At 42.7% G+C, this 13,154-nt stretch overlaps 1 protein-coding gene across 1 annotated transcript in view; it reads right to left on the bottom strand.

The window, feature by feature from the left end:
- Positions 1-13,154, bottom strand: part of sgsm1a (small G protein signaling modulator 1a) — a 74,166-nt gene that overhangs the window by 6,778 nt on the left and 54,234 nt on the right. Inside the window, exons 11-20 of the mRNA XM_036599234.1 lie at positions 12,919-13,082; positions 11,580-11,709; positions 10,068-10,262; positions 8,635-8,755; positions 7,562-7,626; positions 7,233-7,378; positions 3,577-3,705; positions 2,434-2,616; positions 1,800-1,871; positions 193-1,413 (exon numbers count right to left, since the gene is read on the bottom strand). Coding sequence (XP_036455127.1) covers positions 193-1,413; positions 1,800-1,871; positions 2,434-2,616; positions 3,577-3,705; positions 7,233-7,378; positions 7,562-7,626; positions 8,635-8,755; positions 10,068-10,262; positions 11,580-11,709; positions 12,919-13,082 — 2,426 coding nt within the window. The remainder of the gene's footprint in view (positions 1-192; positions 1,414-1,799; positions 1,872-2,433; positions 2,617-3,576; positions 3,706-7,232; positions 7,379-7,561; positions 7,627-8,634; positions 8,756-10,067; positions 10,263-11,579; positions 11,710-12,918; positions 13,083-13,154) is intronic.

Below are 13,154 nucleotides of genomic sequence, written 5' to 3'. Positions count from 1 at the left end.
GATCTTAGACTAAACTGCAAGGCCAATTATGATTCATCACTGAAAATCCTTTTTACTCCAGTCTTAGGTCTAATGTAGGCCAAGAAAACTGGCCTTAATTTGTTAATTTTACTTTGTCCTCCTACCAAGACTAATTTCTAGCAAGTGACACCTAATTTGACCAATAAAACAAAGTCTGCTTTGTATGCATACCGAGTAAGTGGTCCCTATGGAGGACACTGGTGATGTGGCTCCGTTTTTGTCTCCTGTTACAGCGAGTGAATCAAACTGTGGGTAGAGACTCTCCATCTGAGGCTCATCTGACAGGACAGACTCAGTGCCTTCAGGGCTGCCTTGAGAGCCTCCTCCATCCGCTCTGAGGTCCAACACAGGCACAGTGGCAGATTTGCCCTGGGTGCGAGGCTGTCTGTCCCAGGCTACAGAAACCCTGGCCGAAGGGATCTCCTCCATCTCGATGGCTGAGGGAGACTCATCCGATGGCGTTTCGCTCATTTTACGTGTACTGAATGCTTCAAACACAACTGGCACCACAGTCTCCTCCACCACGGGGGGGCTCTGCATCACTGCTTTCTTGCGGCTGGCCTCCTCCTTTGGCACCTCTTTAACACTGGACTCCTCTTTCCTTACTCGCCGAGCTTCTTCCATTTTTGGTCTTGCGCCCATTTGATGCAGTCTAGCCATTTCTGCTTCTGATGCTAGCATTTTCTTTGATGTGACATCCTTTTGGGACTCTGGAGTTGGTTCTAGAGGCATCTTGACCGTCTCTGAGTCTTTTGATGCCTCTTCTTTCTCTGCTGAAGATGTCAGCATCTTTTCCTCCAATGCATCTGAAGCCTTGACAACTCTGGACTTCTCTCTCTCTTCTGTTGCAAGCTGTGATTTAGATGCTCTTTCTGCTTCTGTTCCTGCTATACTGGCTCTTGACCGTTCATCTAGACATCTAGTGTCCTCCATTTGAGACGCTTCACCATTGTCTAGTTTTTCAGTGTCAACTCCTGCAGACCCTGACACCTTCCCCTCCTTGTCCTTTAAGGAACCATCAGTTTTCTCTGTACTCTCCTTATCTGAACCTTGCTGCAATGCCTCATCCACCTCAGACCCGTTGGCTCCTTTCATTTGGCTACCCTGGCTTCGATTACTATCAGTATCTAATGCTACAGTTTGGCTTGCGGTTGGGGCTGGCTGTGTTTGGCCGGAAGCTTTGGCATTCAACTCCTGCACCCCGCTGTCTTCCGTGCTGAGCGAATCTGAGTGCCCTGAGGCCACTGAGAAGTTTCTAGAAGAGGGGTGTCCTGAGTCAGGCGAAGCACTGCCATTGTGTGGTGCCCCGTTAGAGACTTTATGGACACGTTTGGCTTCCTCGCTTTTGGGCTCAGTCTCGATCTGGTCAACATCCTCGACAGACTCGAACACCTGGAAGAAGAGGCCAAAGGGAAGCCGACTACTCCAGGGGAAGGGGCTCAGGGAAGTGAAAAACTAGCAGGGACAGTGTAGGGGTAGGGAACGCCTGTTTAGAAGTAGCACTATTACTGTGGCACACATTAATTACATGCAAAATTTAACTTTAAATCTTACTTAAACCTACAAAATGTACTTTTTAAAAATGTTAATTTTTGCATATGTGAGATTTACCTTAGACTAGTAACACTACACACTAACCATGTGAAGTGTAGGTGTTATGAGCGCTGTCCGTCACCTGTGTGTGGAATGTGTAGTGTGAGTCTACCTGTGTTAACTGAGTTGTGTTATTGTGTTTTACAGTTCCCATGTGTTACACAGGTGTACTGTTCATGATTTACCTGTGTGCTGCTACTGGAGTCACTCTGTAGGCGAGCATCTCTCTGTCTGTCTGAACTACAGCTCTGAGAAGACTGAAGACAAAGGGATAAAATGACAAGCCCCATATGAATAATGCAGCATTACCAGAAATAAAAGAGAAAATCTACAGCAGAGAGTGTAAGCCAATGTTTAGCCACGAGGTGTCAGCACAATATGCTGGGATTTTTTGTTTTTTTTTTTTGTCTGAAACGTGACATTGTGGTTTGAGTATGTTCTAAAACGTACACCATAACAAAGCCGGCTTTTGGTGAAGGCATGATATCTGCCTGCAGTACCAAGCTTAGCCAGTACAGCCACATTTCTAGAACAATCTGAGACATAATAAATGTGATATTAATGTAGGATATCACATCACCCCACATGTTTAAAAGTTCAGTTATGTTTAAGTGATGGAATGGTCACTGGGGACCTGGTAACTTGGTTAACCATCACCATGCACAGGCCTAGAAACGACCAATAAATAATAACAGCTTCACCCAGGTGCCATTCATGATGCATTGTGTTCAGTACAGTTTGGGGATGTTTGAAAACCGGTTATAATGGTTCATTGCGTCTTGATCGATACCTGCAAAGTAATTAGACATATTTGGTTACCTCATTGCTGATGGTTGAGTCGCGGTGGAGCATCCTCTGACTGCTGCTGTCTATGCTGGCCCCAGACGAGCACTTGGCCAGGGCGACGGCATGCTGCTCTTTCTCTCTCTGCCGGACGATGGCCTCGCAGCCTAACCACTCACTCATTGTCTGCTCGTAGCATGCCCGCACCTGCTCATCCACCTGCAGGAGGTCAAAGCCACCTCTGAGTTGAGTATTTTAAGTGGACTTGGTGATCAAATGGTTAAAGCCTCATAGGTCAAGTTCAAAGCTGGACACTATTTCACTATAAACTCTGTATCTGCTTTATTTAAACCTGTACTTCCTCTCACTGGCCACTTTTCCAAGTTCACTTACTTTGAAGTTTATTCTAGGCCAATATGAGAATGGAATATACTGCAATATGTCATTGATACATATCTTCTACAAGATATGACCTGAAGACCATTTGGTCAGATTCTGAAGAAGACCCTGAATGCTCCGTTGCTCCTAAGCGAGCTTTTCGGTCGGCAGCTGTGATGGAAAAACTAAACAAACCAGCCATAAACAGAACAGAATGCAATTCAGCAAACAAAATGAATGTGAAATGCTTTACAGACTGACTGGAACAAAACCACATTCAGGTTCATCTGGCGAATGCTGAAAAAGCTGAGCTGAACCTGATATTGAGACAGTTTAAGGCTCTATCTTTAACGTACTACTTTTTGTGGTGGAAGAATTTGCCAAAATTAAAGCACATTTCATACAATGTTTAGGGCCTCTTGGTTTGCTTTTTTCTTTACTTCATATGTACAGACAATTCCAGTTATTCCAGTTTATCAGGCCCCCCTTTATCCCATTTATCACTGGCCAGTTTCTGAGCACAGCACTACTGTTGACCAGATATTATTATATATGTTATAGTCTCTAACTGTACACCAGCAAGATGTACAAGCTATGGTGTTCTATTAAACTGGCCAGTGCTTGTTTGTGTTAGCTGGACTATGACATCTGACCATCCTAATATCCTGATCCTTCTGAAGAGCTCCAGCTAATTAAGGTCTTCACAAACATCTGAACGTTGGTATGACTGACTGCAGCTGGACTGTGGCTTTAGTAAAGTGTGCTGAATTAAGGGAAAGAACCTGAGAACCAGACACTGACCTCCTTTCTCTCGCTCTCAGACATCCCAAACTGGTAGTGGCCCAGGAGGAAGGGCCAGACTTCCTTACGCAGAGAAGGCTCTACACCTCCAAAGTACACCAGCCTTAGCAGCTCCTTCTCATCATAAGCCTGCAGTGGAGCACAGTGTAAGATCAAAGAGAGACCTATATGGTCGCCAGTAGGTAATGGCAGGAGAGGTGAGCCATCAACCGGAAAGTTGCAGGTTCAACTCCCACGACTGACTCGGTATACCAGGTTGTGCCCTTGGGCAAGGCACTTAACTCCCACTGCCCAAGGGGGCGCTGCTCTGCTGGTGATGCTGTGCTGCTCCCAGGTTGGGCGTAGTGAGGCAGCAAAATGACAAATTTCCCTTGTAGGACCAATAAAGTACATAACAACTAGACTGGTGATGAAATCACAGTGCAAAAGGAAGCCACTTGGCTGTAACAGTGGCCCTCTCTACACTGAAAAATGAAAGCTTGTCTATAGACAAAATACAGAAGCATATTCCCAAACAAACTGGAGATGTAACATATAATCTTTAAATCAGGTTTTACAAGAGTGTGCAGTGAATGCAGGAATGCACGTGACATATGTTTGCACTCACAAACGGATATGAAGTACAACAGAAACATGCTAAATTAAACCTGTGTATGAATGTAGTTTGGTTTAAAGCTCTCTGCAGGCAGTTCAGACAGCTAACAGGCTAAGAAGCTCTATCAATAACACTGAGGAGAAGGCTTTAAGTACATATTTGTTGAAGAATTGAGTAAAAACTGCAAAACAAAGTAAAGAATATGTTACATGCCTGTCTGACCAGCTCCGAATATCCTCATTTATGTAGAGCTGCTGTAAATCGTGTGAAGTGAAACATCTCAGTTAGCTTCCTGCTAATGTTATATACTGATTCCCACAGACGCAAGCATTATTGTAATTATAGTCATCGAATAAAACAAAGACTTCTCAAAAGAAATGACATGATCGATGCTAGCCAAAAGGGTATTTATTAGCTGATGGAACGGAACTAGCAGTTAGCTTCCTCTTCTAAGCGCACAGAGCTGTCCAGAAATGGTCTAGAAATGTGCACATCAAGTAGTCTAGAAATCACCACATAGAATAATACATAAACTAACTTGAGGAAGCATTAGCATCAGCAAGCTATCAAACTTGTGGCTTGCTTTAGGTGGCAGTGTTAGCATTAGCAAAGCTGTAAACTTTGCATAGGTGGTCCATCACTCGTACACTCCAGTTGAATATAACTGTAACTCCCACCCCTAGTTTTAGGAACTGGAAAGCTGCAAAGCATTATGCATTAGCATTAGCAAGGTCTTAAACTTGCGAGTGGTCTCAGCTAATCACTCACACACTCCAGCTGAACAGAACTGTAACTCCCACCCCTAGTCTGGAGAACTAGCATTATTAGCAAAGTCGCAAACCATTAGCACTGGTGAGGTCTTAAACTTGCTGAACACAACCGTAAGCATGAATTAGGAACTGTATTAGCAAAGCTGCAAAAATTAGCGTTAGCCTTAACAACAGCAAGGTCTGACACTTGCGGGTGGTCTCAGCTCATCACTCAGACGCTCCACCTGAAAAGAACCGTGACTCCTGCCTAGTTTGCTGAATTAGGAACTACATTAGCGAAGCTGCAAAACGTTAGCATTAGCATTAGCGGGGTCTCAAACTTGCAGGTGGTCTCGGCTCATCACTCATACGCTCCACAGTCAGCGTGACTCAGAAAGCCTCAAGGAACCTGACAACAAACGAATAAAGAGCTTTTTGTGGAGCAGAATAAAGGGATGAGTGACAGAGCGAGGTTTGAAAGATTCGCTTTGTTTGGCATTATTTGGAACACTTTATAAACGATGTCTGCTGTGATGAGACGGCACTTTCAGGCCCGGCGGCTCCGCATTAGTCATCTACGCATATTGTGAGTGTGACTAATCGTGCTGATGTGTTTAGAGGATAATGAATATGCATGAGAGGCGCACGAGCAGATCCCAGGGGTCCGGAGTGGTGGATCAATGTCGACGCTGATAAACAGATCAGTTTGAGTGACGGACGTCAGATACTATGAAAGTGTGGATGCATGAAAGTTTGAAAAAAAGTATTTTTGAGTGTATAGCTTTGACTTTTTTACGTGATAGTTTGTACGCTACTCAATATATAAATGAATGGACTCTTTTTGGACTTTTTGGGGGCAGTCTTGGGCTGGAGGTTAGGGAACCAGCCTTGTGACCGGAAGGTCGCCAATTCGATCCCCTGAGCCGACAGTATGTGACTAAAGTGCCTAACGTGCCTAAAGTGACAAAGCACCTAACGAACCCAAATGCTCCCCGGGCGCTGTGGATAGGGCTGCCCACCACTCCGGGCAATTGTGCTCTCTGCCCCCTAGTGTGTGTGTTCACTAGTGTGTATGTGGTGTTTCACAGCACGAATGGGTTAAATGTGGAGGTGAAATTTCCCCGTTGTGGGACTAATAAGGGTCACTTAATCTTAATCTTAATCAACACGCTTAGAGGAGAATGCTACATGCTAATTCCATTGGCTAGCATCGAGGGGTGGTGAGAGTGGGCGGGTCAAATTATCATCTACCTTATAAAATAAAAGAGTCTATACACTGTCTATACACTGTTGTATATACACTGTTGTATATACACTGTTGTAAAATAATCACTCCCCAGTCCATTCAGTCCATATATGGAAACGAAACTATAAAAACATCACATTTTTAATTCACTGCTTTTGTGATGTCACAAAAACCATTTCCATATATCCATCTATTCAGTTTACAGAAGTTTAGTCCTGCCCATTAACACTGAAGTTATAAGGAGAGTTTGAACTGAGTGCTTTTTGAATGAGACATGATACAGGACGGCCAATCAGAACAGAGCTCATTTACATATATCAGACTTAAAGGTACAGTAACAAAAACAGCCTGTTAATTCGTAAAGAGGTTGGAAAATGGTGCAGTAAAATGAATTATGACTGTTTTTGGTACATAAAACCTTAAAAACTCGAAATACAACAATAATGAAATACAACAATAATGTAGGACTTTGGTCATTTAATGACATTTTGACCTAAAAGCTTCTGATTAAATGCTTGGAAATTTGTTTCTAAAAGTCGTTACATACTAAACGTGACTTGAATAAGAAAATGCTATTCTTTCGACATTTTTGTTATCGACTTATCTTATTTGTCCACTTACATAGCTATAATAAAATGCAATATCATGCAATTACACATTCCCACCACAGAGGTCTCCAAATCCCCAAATCTTACATAGTGTAGCTTTAACATCTCCTCTATAAGGGACTTACAACAATAAACTTAAACAGGACATTGTCTGCTAATTTTTCCACATAATTTCTATTTCCTCGCTGAGTTTAACATGGTGCAAAAAAAAAAACTAAATATAATTTTTTTTCCAAATAAATAGTAATTGTGTGTTAAAAATTGTGCATTAAAGTGTGTTCTCTTTAAAGGACGTGTTAACTTACTTTCACTTAGAAAATCGTTAGAAAATCTTTACACCGGGGCGCCCAAACTTTTGCACACAACTGTAGTAGTTTTTCCTTTTTTACAGTTAACAAATACAGTTTTCCGCTGCTAGTTCTTGCTTTTGTGATGGTTAATAACTCTGGTGTACATACGCGGCAGTCCTGCAGGAATCTGTTCCACACTTCTGCGGTTAGACCTCCGTACGCATCACTCGGCACATCAGGCTCCACGATGGTGTGGTTGACCAGAGCGGACAGGTGGATACGCACGGTGGACAGGTGACGGCAGTACGCCAGCCCTAAACAACACATACACAGACATAGGCAAATATTAATACCATCGTTTAAACCTCATAGTCTTATTAATACCACGATGGATGCTATTAAAGCTTTACCAACAGAAACAGCTTTAGAGCTTAACTGATTGTAATTCAGCCAAACAGTTTAGTTTACAGAGTCTGTTCAGTAGGAGCCTCACGCACATCCATAGAATGCTCTGGAGATGATCTGATTCTTCATGTTGTCACAGAGGAGCTTCAGAGGGGCTCTGTAAAAGACAACAGCAGGTTCGCTTATTTAGCGTCCAACTTTATTCCAGAATATTTTGTAGTTGAGACCATAATCATCATCATCCGAGGCGAAGGAGGTACAACTGGCCAAAGTTAATGTAAAAAAACAATTCTCAAACTTTTGTTTTTCCTCTTGCATACACCGGTCAGGCATAACATTATGACCACCTCCTTGTTTCTACGCTTATTGTCCATTTTATCAGCTCCACTTACTATGTAGGTGCACTTTGCAGTTCTACAATTGCAGACTGTAGCAGTGCTGCTGGAGTTTTTAAACACCTCAATGTCGCTGCTGGACTGAGAATAGTCCACCAACCAAAAATATCCAGCCAACAGTGTCCTGTGACCACTGATGAAGGACTAGAGGATGACCAACACAAACTGTGCAGCAGCAGATGAGCTGTCGTCTCCAATTTTACATCTACAAAGTGGACTGACAAGGTAGGAGTGTCTAATAGAGTGGACAGTGAGTGGACACAGTGTTTAAAGACTCCAGCAGCACTGCTGTTTCTGATCCACTCGTACCAGCACAACACACACTAACACACCACCACCAGATCAGTGTTACTGCGATGCTGAGAATGATCCACCACCCAAATAGTACCTGCTCTGTGAGGGTCCATGGGGGTCCTGACCACTGAAGAACAGGGTAAAAGAGGGCTAACAAAGTATGCAGAGAAACAGATGGACTACAGTCTGTAATTGTAGAACTACAAAGTGCACCTATATAGTAAGTGGAGCTGATAAAATGGACAATGAGCATAGAAACAAGGAGGTGGTCATAATGTTATGCCTGACCGGTGTACGTTGATATCGACATAAGTATGTCAGTTTTTTAACAGAATATCATTACTGTCCAAAACATCCAAGTAATATCCATTTTTTAGAGTTAGAACCAGAGTTAAATATTGGAATAGGTGTCCTTACTAATGTGTTTGAGCTAGTCAGGTGCATTGTCTATCGGGAGAGTAACAAAGTGAGCTGACCTCTCGTGGTTGCAGCCATTAGGGGGCGCTCCGTCGGAGAAGCTGCCCTGAGAGCAGGACGAGCAGGAGGACTTTCTGGGCTGCCACATGTTCGCCCCCTGCTCCAACAACTCTGGAGCGGCTGAAACAGACACAACGAAACATGGTCGATGGATTATAGGCTTCAGTGCAGAGCACCACAGCACCAAAGCAGAAAGACGGACGATCAGACTTAATCAAACCCGAATTATTCAGCCCGATCTGAAAAAATCAAGATACGATTGGTGACAATGATTGTTCTGATTCAGGTGATCTTCAGTGGTTTCAATGATTTCAACAAAGGGCCAACAAACTTCTGCACAAAAGCAATGCGCTTAATAACAGTTGGTTGGCTAATGACACAGCGTATCTTTACCATACTGTGGGTCAGGTTTAATTGGACCAGAGGTTCCCACAATGTGAGCAAAGTCTGGTGGGCAAACTTAATCATTAAGTGATATTGTCTTCAAAAGCCTTTAATCTGTTAACTTTATTTTATAATATATTTTGAATGTTTTGTGTTCAAGGCCTGCTGTGTGTGTTTACCAGATAATTTAAGACATGATCATTGTACATATTGCTTTTATAAGCCTATGTTTCTAATATTAGCACTAGGCACTATCATACTATTGGTTAAATTGGAATTCCACCATTTTTCTTTTTTTAAAATCAGCATAAACAGTTAAGATATAAACAGAGTCATTCAGAGTGGTTTGGCGCGAATGCTCTGTTCTAGAGAAACATAAAGAGTCAGAATTGTTCACAGTGGTGGTGACAGGAACCAGACGTCCACCTCTAAAAGCTCCCTCACAGACAGTTATAAAAATGTACACTATCTAAATATGTAGACAGTATGGCATTTACAACAGTAAAAAGCATTTGTGCTTATTAAAGCAATAATGCTATTAATTGTTTTTTGATATCCATGTTTTCTTTGCTAAAAAACTTATTTTTCATGTGATTGACACTACAGATGTCTTGAAAACAACCGGGGGATCCACCACCCACCAGAAGGCTGTCCCTGGTTGGTCAGAAGCTTGGCCCTGATTGGTCAAACAGCTGTTCATGATCATTTAAAGCTGCACCATGTAAGACTTGGGGATTTGGAGACCTCTCTGGGGGAAATGTGTAATTGCATGCAAACGTGGGTTGGGTGTTTGGACCCCTTCCCCAGGCAGATGAATCTGATGACTGCGAGCTGAAAGAGAATTCAAGGAAAACTCTTCATCAGTATAGTACTGAGTTAGCATTTGAGACCTAGACATGGTTTTAGCCTCGCAGAAGTTTGTTGAGTAGGCCGCCAGTAACCAGGCTCAACTGAGGGTCACTGAAATTGAAGAAAGGAAAAGAAGCCCCTCGTCCCAGCAGAAGTGAGCTTTAGCAAAGAAAAGAGCATCAGGGAGGGGAAACGTTACAGTTGGGCGAGGAGGGCGACCCTGCTGGCGACCCAGTGGGCGACGAGGGCTCATTTGGGAAGCTGCAGCAGCGTTTGGGCACCACTACAGTCTGCAGCCTGGGGCTCTGCTGCCTCCCGATGGCTGGGAACAGGGAGGACGAGCGGGACAGCAGGGTAGTGCCCCCCAGTGGGTTCGAGGACTGGGTCACAGCCACTGGAATTAATACATCAATAATGAGGGGTGGAACTGCCATAAAAATGAAAAGGAGGACTGATGTGGTTTATATCTGAAATACATATAAATACATATAAATAAGAAAAATAACTAGAATCGCTTAATTATAGCTAGAATGACAGAAAATCCAAAGGCACAGCTAAAACAGTATCAGTATTCTGAAGCCTGATTTTTTTATTTTCATACTTTAGTTCATGTTTATAGATATTAGTGTTATATGGTGTCAGAAACCACATAATCAAGTCTATTAGAGATCATTGAACAACACAGAGTCTGAAGCAGATTTAAGTATGTAGTTAGCACCATGCTAACTTGACTGCTACAAGGTTCCATTACTTTTTAGCTACATCAGTCTCGTAGCTCTAGTGTTAAAACTAAAGACGCAAACCTCAGACACCAAACATGACCTGGCTGGTCTAAAATCTGGTTCATGGAGAAACATTTTTCTTGCTATCACTTTAAACAAGTGATACACGTTTATTAACTACTGTACAGTGATGCACCGAAATGGAGACCAAAAAAAGTTCTTTTACACATAATTTGCTGTTTTATTTATGCTTTTGCATTAATATAATAACACTGACAATGCTTCAAAGGTGATAATCGCCATGTATGGAAGGAGAACTGAGAGACTAGAGGACTAATTTCATTAAACAACAGCTAGATAACTAATATTAAATGTTAAAAGTTGTACATTTATACAAATACATAAGTCCATAGTTTTCCACGCTGAATTCCAGCACCTCTACTATAACAGTAAAGAACTCCCATCTAGCAGTCTGAAGTTTCTCCTGCAGGGGGCGCTAAAGAGAAGAAACAACCAGAAACAGCAGGATCCAGCCTACACACGTTTACAGTAACAACTTGCAAAGCAAGAGATTATTACCAAAAGAAATTGAGTTACTCTGTGTTATTTATCTGATTTCCACTGAAGATAAATCAGTTCATAAATCGGTTCACGCTGAACAGCATGTAAGTTAAATACTGTACAGAACAGTGGACCATATTTGAGTTTCACTGTTGATCTGCTGCAGCGCAAACTGTTTGAACATGTCTACGCTGATCAGCGCAGGAGAATAGAGGAAACAAACAGCGTTTTAATCGCTGTTTCTCATTTGTATCATCATTGAAATTATATGTTTAGTGTTTTTGACACTTCATTGTAGACCTGTTTGATTTCCTTGACTAAAATTTTGCCCTTTTTCTCTTTCTGATGACAACCGAAAGTGAAATATCGGTGCACTCCTCTCACTCATCCATACTCAAATACACTTATTCATTCATCTCCAAGCTTACCGAACTCAGACTGGCTGTTGGGGAAGACAATGCGGAAGACGTAATCGGTGGCCTCGTCCTCCTCCTTGTCTGAGACGGAGTCCATGGATCCCTGAGGCCCTCTCTTCTTCAGCTTAGGAAACACTTTTCCCTGTTAGAAAAAAACAACTCATCACATCAGTTCAGCAAAAGCAGCCCAGAACTGAAGTCCGGTAACGTGAGCCGAAATGTGTTCTGGAACATAATTTAGAGTTCTAACGACCCAAAGATGTTTAATGGCCTAACTACTCTGACCCCTAAAGGCATTTTCATACGCAACAGAATTCATTAGCGGAGTGCAATTTGCTAATCTTTAAATGCAAATGTGAGAGCAGAGAAGTGATTTTAATTATGTACAAAATGTAATGGACACAGCTTCAGTCCCATTCTGGTAGCTCAAAGGCAAATCTCAGCTTTCTGTAAAGAGCAAAAGACGTAATAGAATGCAAGCGATTTGGCCACGTTTACCCACACACCACCACTCAAATGTTACTGATGGTCCATTTGAGGTGCAATGAAACATTTGAATAAGAAGCTGGTGAGTAGGGAGCTGACTTCAGCCTCTTAGAGAAAACGCGAGTTCTCAAGCAGTCGCTAAGTGCCAATGCTGAAAGGGGTGAGTGACTTGCTCTGTAGGAACGTTAACAGCTGCTGATTTGCACCTCTATTCAGTTGTCGAGATGCAGAAATGAAAATATGTATTATATTGTGAAATGTGTGTATCGTTACACCCATATCTTCCACATTACTATACTTACTGTAAACAGTACCTTCAATTATTACAGGATATTTGTAGGTCACTGTATTGGCAGAGTCTGCGTGGGTTTCCTCCGGGTACTCCGGTTTCCTCCCATAGTCCAAAAACATGTAGTCAGGCTAATTGGACATGCTGAATTGCCCCTAGGTGTGAATGTGTGTGTGATTGTATATGTATGTCTGTCTGTCTGCCCTGCGATGGACTGGCGACCTGTCCAGGGTGTATCCTGCCTTCCGCCCAATGACAGCTGGGATAGGCTCCAGCACCCCACCGCGACCCAGAAGGATAAGCGGTTTAAATGATGTATGTATGTATGTATGTATTGGCAGAAGTGATGCATGGTTGAAAAAATATAACTAATCTGATACTTTTCTAAAATGACTTGTCCATAAAATCTCCCAGCCCAATGATATCACATTGCAATGCTAAGCTAAAACACAGTAGCAAGTGGCTGTGTGAGTCAAGGTTTATAAAAAAGCAGCTAATTTTCTAACTTTTGTGAATCAAAACATAAAAGCAACAAAATTAGCTAGAAACTAACTGCTAGCACTGCGATAGACTGACCTTCCCTCTTTGAGACCACAGCGGAGGGTCCAGCTGGCCGTGAGGCAGCAGGCCGTTCTCTAAACATGAGAGGAACTGCAGGAGGTGCCCGCCTCGTGGGAAACGCAGTGGAGGCCTCTGGATACCGTCCTGACTGACCAGCACCACCGTCCCGCCACTGTCCACTGCAAACATGAACACAATATGCATCATTCAACATCTGTTTCATTTCAGGAGATCAGACGAGTATTTAATCT

The sequence above is a fragment of the Colossoma macropomum genome, unplaced genomic scaffold, assembly GCF_904425465.1.
Source record: "Colossoma macropomum unplaced genomic scaffold, Colossoma_macropomum, whole genome shotgun sequence".
NCBI lineage: Eukaryota > Metazoa > Chordata > Actinopteri > Characiformes > Serrasalmidae > Colossoma > Colossoma macropomum.
Note: the sequence above shows the minus strand (reverse complement) of the source record. Positions and strands in the feature narration are given on the sequence as shown.